The following is a 7,987-nucleotide window of genomic DNA, read 5'->3' on the forward strand; positions in this document are numbered from 1 at the left end:
ATGCACAGTCAGGAATGTATGTCTTGCCAAAATTAAAGACACCCATCTATGACGGTATTTTCTTGTTGGTGTTTAGAGGTTCAAGGTGCGCGCATTTTTCTAGAGCGAGTTGGGCTAGACTCTTGCCCTTGTCAGATATTTTTATCCCAGGAATAGGACAATTTCTTGAAAATTTAATGTATAACCTTGGGCAGCGAATCCTAAATTAATGTGATCCACCTGGGTCAAATGTGGATTGATGTCGTCATCTCTGAGATGTTAAGCACATAGGACAGTGCCTCTGGATCAATATCATGTAATATTGATGTTACCTGGGCAGAAAACACCCCAGGGCTGTTTTCATACCCTTGAGGTAAACAGCAAAAGCGCCTCTGAGAACCAAGTGCACTTAAGGCGCTTAAATCACTGCTTTCAGGCACTAGATTTTGGCAGAAAAATCAATTGGAATTGTCCAGGGTTGCTTTGTATTTTATATGCACTATATTGTTCATAAGTCCTGTGCTTTGTGTATTTTGTGTTACAAATATGTGTGTATGACTGTTTAAATGTCTGTAAGCTGAGACTATTCTGTATGAATGGTCAGGCTTTGCTGCGGGGAGTAGCGAGTTTTCATTGCAGAACAACCTATTACTAACCTAGAAATACCTATTATTAACCTATTACTATTACTCCCTGGCACTCAGGTTGTCTGGAGTGCTTTAGCTTCATGTTTAATTGGATATTGAGGCTGAATCTGCATAGTTAATCTAATTGGTATTACGTGGTAGGGGGAATCTCTTTCCCACCCTACGAGGTCACGAAGCCCAGTCTGCAGCATAGGCTTCCTTTCCTATGTCTGGAGCCAGTACCGTGAAAGGAAGCAAAATGACATTTTCCCCTTGTGGGAGCAGGCAGACAAATTCAGGTGCCCAAAAGGTTTCTGCCAGTAAAATATCATAATGTAGTGTTAATCTTCTGCAGAAGATAACTTTAATTGTGCGCGCTATGTCTCCCTCAATCTGAATATTTAATATGTATACCCTGTCGGGTGGGGAGACGTGCCTGTCCTCTGTTTTGACTTCAAGGAAGTTGTTAGTCACTGTCACATCCAGAAGATCTATAAGACTCTGGTGTCATACCCTGACCTCTGGCATACTGTCTAGCAGAGTCACTGCCCACGTCCTGTTCTTCAACACCGTTCAATACGAGTGGCATCCCTGACTGATATTGCTGCCACCTTTTTCTTTTTAAATTGGGTCTTTTGCTGTGGAAGTTTCTCTTCCTTTTTTGTGAGTTCCTGAGGAACATTGTGGGGCATTTTTCGGCTTCACGTAGTCGCTTCAATGTTCTCACCCTCCTCTCTCTGTTTATACAGTTTGTCCTGGAAGGAACAAAATGGGCGACTGTCAGTATATTGATATCTATCGGGTGTTTTTAAAGTTTCCCTGTTTCTGAGTTTGTATTGTTTCTCTGAGGTCTCATGTGGTGGAGGCTTTCCTCTTTGCGTTTTTCTATCTTTGATTTGTTTTTGTTCATCCCAGCATTAATTAGAACTCTCTTGTGCTTGCTTAGCGCTCCTTTTTAGTGGAAGTACTCTGTAATTGAGGTTTAGTTGGTGTGGCCTCCCAAGCTATCCCGACCTATACTAGGATAAGCTTTGGAAATATTATTTGCCAGCTCGCGCTCCTGATTCCGCTGAGGAACCTCTCAGAGCCGTTGGCAAATCACCAGTGCTGCTGCTTCCCCTTTGATATGACTTAACATAATTGAGGATACTGTGTAAAAATAGTGCATACATTTCATCCCCAAGTCCAGGATGCCCCATGTTCATTTTGAATTTGTTTTATCACTTCTAGTAAATTTGCGTAGTGGTATCTATTGCGGCAAAGACTGTGCCCCAATTTGCGCAGCCCTTTATTGAGTGAACCATTCTAAATGGTAAGCACATTGTGAGAATTCTATGTTTATCTTGGGGTCCCATATGAGGAAACACTGCTTCCAGCTGGTTTGTCCTTTGCGCAACCCAGAACAGAATCTTCTCCCACACAGTGGGTGCTTTTCCCATTATTGAATGGACAGTTTGTGGATTTATCCCTATAATGGCCAATTGATTTATAGCTGGAGCAGTCCTCTTTGGAGTCTGCATTACGAATTGTATTCTGCATCTATATATTGCTACTAGCTCATTGTATAATGTGAGTACTTCAGCTACTTGCATAGCCTGCACATTGGGATGTGGTGTATATGTGGCCATTGTTCTCCTGGGTGTTCCGCATTGTTTAAAGGACCTAATCTAACAGGTTGTATTACATGTAGGAGGACGCCATTGAACCAGTCTTGGTGTTCTTGATATTTTAAAGGTATTTCTAAATATTAGTATACTCTGTATTGATGTGGTACATCCACTATTCTGTATGTAGCTAAAAGCAACTGTATGCCTGTTTGTCTACAGTTCTCTGGGATATTTATTGGTTGTGCCATATTAAAATAATAGGTATCAGAGTTTTGAACACCAACAGGTGAATCCGTTTAAGGTTCAAGCTTGAACAACCTACAGCCTAGATAGGTGCTCCCTATTCAGCTGAGGAGGTTTTTCCCTAAGACCACGGACGTCTCTTTATAATGGTACTTAGGGGACTTTTAGCCTGTGTGAGACTGAGATACCCAGGAGGCCTGTATAATTAGTTCCTTACAACATTGGCAGTGCCATGTCGTAGGACTCTTATTATCGGAACAAGACTGCTGAATTCAGGCAGCAGCACCACCGCTTGTGGGTGACTGAGGCAATCCCACACCGTCTTGGCAGCTGTTGCCCAGACCCTTTCAGCTAGATAGCAGCACCTCACCCAAACATAGAAAGCAAAGGTGATTTATGGCAGCCTGATGCATGATGCACATTCACCTCTTAGGGAAGTTGTGGTCAACAAATCTTACCTCTTTTTCTTGTTAACAAAAGGTCTGAAACACACAGAGAGGCCAATGAAAAGCTGCAGGATGGTTTTCAATACATTTATTGAAAAGATTCAAAATCTACAATAAAATATATGAGTTGCAATTATTAGGGCAATGAGGGAAGAATAGAATTGTTACGAACATTTTAAAGAAATGTCACTCTCTGAGCCCCAATTATTACCAATGTTCTGCACGCAGTAACTCAAGGTGCCCCTATAGCAGCATTTAAGAAGGTAGTCATAGTCCCCATTTATGAAAAAGAGGATACAAGTAACTCTGTCATCAACCAATTTCTTTCCTTGATTCAATTTATAAGATAGTGGGATGAGTCTTCCTAATAAGATTGGAGGACAGGGCTAACAGAAATTCTGCCCTATTAGAGATTCAATATGGTTTTCGGCCAGTGCTTTGGTACAGTAGAACAATCCTTACATCTTACTTGAATACTAGGGATGTATTTCAAGGGCACGGGAGGTTATTTACAAATGGCCTTTATGGATGTCCCCTTTGCTTTTGACAATATTAACAGATCCAAACTATGTGTTATGATAGAAACCATTGGAGTGGAGAAGGCTCTGATTATCCAACTGAAAAAATGACATAGGACGCTGTAGTTAGAATTAGATATGGCCTTACCATAGAATATACAGCTTCAGTGAGCTCTGAGTGTGGTGTACAGCAAGGGTGTATCTAAGGTCCATTTTAGTTTTTATTCTGCATTAATGGAATGAAAACATTTCTTGCACTTCATGGCGCTGATGTGCCCCAAGCTGGTAAATGCCCTATACCAACTTTGCTATAGTCGGATGACTTGGTACTTCTTGCTAGAAGAGCAAATCCCCTTCAGATTTTATTATATGCATTCACAACATTTATGAGTCATTTAGATTTAAACATAAACTTTAATAAATCTCTTATTATGGTCAGTGGTCCAAGTAATGCAAAATCTGATTTACATTTTATCGGTGGGGTGGGGGTTAGTAAGGTTACTACATTTAGGGGGTGATTCTGACCCCGGCGGTTCCTTACCGCCGGGGCCAGGGTCGGCGGGAGCACCGTCAACAGGCTGGCGGTGCCCCGCGGGGCATTCTCACCGCGGCGGTTTTGCCGCGGTCAGAAGTGGAAAACCGGCGGTCTCCCGCCGGTTTTCCGCTGCCCTGGGAATCCCCCATGGTGGTGCAGCTTGCTGCGCCGCCATGGGGGATTCTGACAGCCCATACCGCCATCCTGTTCCTGGCGGTTCTCCCGCCAGGAACAGGATGGCGGTATGGGTTGTCGTGGGGCCCCTGGGAGGGCCCCACTTTGTATTTCAGTGTCTGCATTGCAGACACTGAAATACGCGACGGGTGCCACTGCACCCGTCGCACCTTCCCACTCCGCCGGCTCAATTCTGAGCCGGCGTCCTAGTGGGAAGGGTTTTTGCACTGGGCTGGCAGGCGGCCTTTTGGCGGTCGCCCGCCAGCCCAGTGCAAAAGCCAAAATACCCTCAGCGGTCTTGCGACCGCGGAGCGGTATTTTGGAGGGGGGAAGTCTGGCGGGCGGCCTCTGCCGCCCGCCAGACTTAGAATGACCCCCTTAATTATTTGAGAATTATGTTTGATACCTCATTGTACTGGGGACACTTGATAAATATTAAATCTCAGCAGTTTACGAGGCTATTAGAGGCAGTTTTCCATTTTGACATTAAGCTGAGTCACAGATCTTTGAAGGAGGTGTTGCAGATGTATAGGAACAAATGCATCCCATTAGCTCTATATGGGGTGGAAGTATAGGGTCACTCTCAACACAGTGCTCTTCAAAGAGAGGAAAATATGTTCTTATGCACATTCCTCTCTGTTCCCATGAGCACTGCTATATACATGTTTCATACTGCATTAGGGATAAATTATATGTGAGATACCACACAATTAGCACCTCCTTGAATATGGCTTAAAACTTGGTTTTCAACAGAGGCAGCCTTTTCAGGACTATTATTACAAGAAAGCATAGAGCTGAATAACTCATTAACAATTCCATGACTCATCTACACCAAACAGACCATGTTAGAGCTAGACGTCCTAGAATATTTTTCTAACCCCGATATGATTGATAAGACTAGTAAATCCTGGACTAAGAGCCTGTTTTTAAATCAGTGCATAAAGGAGAGAGCAGAATAATTTCAAGGCATGTTATCTGTAGTCACATAGAGCTGCCCCCACCCACACCCACATAACTTCCCCTAGTATGGAACCTTGCTTTGTTACCTCAAGCAATTCACAACACAATTTTTATCTTACCTGTTTCCTTCTAAGCACTTTGAAATTTCTGGTAGCCTTCTCTTATCAGGAGGCTGGTTTGCAAGTTTGCCAAACTCCCATTGCAACAATACGTCTCAGCAAATCACTGCTTATCTCACATTATTCTGCACTTTATATAACACTCAGCAAAAACGTTTTTTTGTGCTAATCTTGTGGACATCCACCCTTAGATGTTTTAAGCTAGACATGGTATATTTGCAATGATTCAAAACTCAAGAAATAAGATTTGCAGTATTAAATTTCATCTGTACAGTTTTAGTAGTGAGGGAAATATATGAACTAGTACTGTGATTATTGTTTGTATGTTTTTACTTATTTATTTGGAAATTACAGGACCTGGTACGAGGACTGAATTTACTTTTAAACATTACATTTGTGCCAGAAGCATCAGATGAACTACTCTTGTATTTATATACCAAACCGTGTCCTGAATGTGAAATTGCATATATTTTATTACAACCTTTATGGTAATCTGACTCACTGGCTAAACTACATTGTATGATAACAACTAAACATTTCTTGCTAGACAATATCATTCCCTTCCTAAAGAGACCTTCGGTTCAGAGTCATGAACAATTTGCTCAGAACATACCCTTTTATGTTATTTAGCAATAAGAGTTGGCTGACTGTCGAAACACAGCAGACTTGGGCAAGTTTTTCTTTATTAACCCATCATGCACCTTGACCTGGTCCCTATTTTTTTACTCTGCCCCGCCCTAGTAGGGTAGGTCCTTACTTACCTACCTCTGTTGTACAGTATTTGCCTTTTCTGCTTTAGCATGTAATATCTCAACGTTTGCATATGCCTTGCCATCAGAGGAAAGAAGACACATCTCCTGTTTTATGGAAATCAGGATTGATAGTCTTTGTAGTATGTCTTATTAATGTTTTGGTTTATATTCATGTTGTTTGCATTGTTTTATAATGTTACCATTTTTCTCCTTTATCACAAACTCCATGTGATACTACAGGTTTCCTCTATACTACGGGCCTTTTTGGATTTGATGTTGGTAAGAGATCCTTCACAGAGAGCCACAGCACAGGAGCTTTTGAGACAACCATTCTTGAAAATGGCTGGGTCTCCTTCTTGTATTATACCACTCATGAGGCAGTATAGACATCGCTAATTCCACTGAGAGTTAACATGGAACGGAAGCACCAGGGGGATCTCACCTCAATGAGCGATTGAGTCCCTAACCAGACATCAAGGTGAATGACGCAGTTTAGAGGATGTTGGGTATCTGTGTACATAAAGCGATATATTGTGTAAGCCTTATATAGCACAATAGTTTTTGTCAGATGTTTTATAGTTCATTCAGGAAACAAATATATCAAGATACAAACTCTTACAAGTTCAACAAAATTACTAGATAATAGCACACAAAATGTTTCCTCCTAAATTTTAATCAGAAAGTTATTGAATTACATTTTTATTTACACGGAGATCTTTTTTCGGCAAAACACCTTTTGGCAATAGTAGCAATGTAATGTATTTTGAAAAGAATTTGTAATTTTCTGTACACTACTTTTGATAATTTACAGTACTTTGGGGTTATGTAACATTTGTGATAGTCAGAATATCAGGTGTAACTTGGCAAATGTTTGAAAACAATATTTACTACTTTTGTATCCTTTTCGGAAAGAGAAAAGATCTGTGTCAAATTGCAGTATATCACCTTCAGAAAAAGTGGGTCAATTTTGCTTTCTTCTATGAATCAACTATAATTAAGTAAGCCATAGAAGTAATGGCACATGATAAAACAGGTGCCCTAAATGCCAGAATTTCTGTCAACTTTCAAGAAAATGGTTACTATGAAGATAAACCTGTTATCTATAGTATTTTCTCTTGTGAACATTTGGATTTATATTGTATTGAAATATGATCAGGGCTCTAAGTTCAGTTTCAGAGTGTGTGTCGCTTTTCACGTGTATATCCTCTTTTAGTTCAGATCCTATGAATGTTGGAACTGATGAGAGCATACAGGGTGTGTATATGTAATAGCATTGAGGAGATGTCTGCGAGTGTACTTCTTACTGTTACCATCCCCAGCTCATGTAAATCCACACAAGAGATCATAGATGATAGACATCTGTAAGCAGCAGTTTCCTTATGTATGTATGTATTGAAACCTCAGTGTCATAGTATTCATCGGCATTGTTTATGTCATGTGTGTAAATCTCAAATGGCAACAGTGGTCAGATGAATAAGCGGGTATTGTTAAGATTATAATCACTTCAGAGGTATTTTCATGTAGAAAAAAGTCATTATGCTGTTAAAACCCTTTTGAGTGTTGATTCTATGTCAAAAAAGATGACTACTGAAAAACATGTTTGTGCTGCTTGTTGGATGAAATTGCATGTCAAGTGTAGTTCCCACAAGAAATAAAATCTATTTATTAATGAAACCTGTGTTTTGTGTATAATTTAGCTAGTGTGTTTATAATTCAATGTATCTGTGTTAGAATTTCTTAGGTATTCTATGGCACACTAATTCACACTATAAAGTTGGAAAGAAAGCAAACCAATAATAATAATCACACTATTTATATCTAGTTTTATGGTCCAAAGAACAATATGATTGTACAGATAGTAACCGGTAAATACGGCAGGCCCAGATTTACTAACAGTTCATGCAATGTGGCAGGTCAAGGGAAATCCCTGCTCTGTGTTCCATGAATGGGAGAGAGTGGAACTACGCCATATTTACAAACATTATGACTCTGTTCAGCTCTCTCTTTCTTCATTGGGGCACTCGTGGC

General features: G+C 40.6%; 1 protein-coding gene across 5 annotated transcripts in view; it reads left to right on the forward strand.

Moving 5' to 3' along the window:
- PAK5 (p21 (RAC1) activated kinase 5) overlaps positions 1-7,633 on the forward strand; it is an 864,076-nt gene extending 856,443 nt beyond the window's left edge. For all 5 annotated transcript variants that reach the window (XM_069234132.1, XM_069234136.1, XM_069234134.1 and 2 more), the window contains one exon: positions 6,200-7,633. In XM_069234132.1, coding sequence (XP_069090233.1) covers positions 6,200-6,355 — 156 coding nt within the window. In that variant the 3' untranslated portion in view covers positions 6,356-7,633. The remainder of the gene's footprint in view (positions 1-6,199) is intronic.
- The last annotated feature ends 354 nt before the right edge of the window (positions 7,634-7,987 follow it).

The sequence above is a fragment of the Pleurodeles waltl genome, chromosome 5, assembly GCF_031143425.1.
Source record: "Pleurodeles waltl isolate 20211129_DDA chromosome 5, aPleWal1.hap1.20221129, whole genome shotgun sequence".
In the NCBI taxonomy this organism is placed as follows: domain Eukaryota; kingdom Metazoa; phylum Chordata; class Amphibia; order Caudata; family Salamandridae; genus Pleurodeles; species Pleurodeles waltl.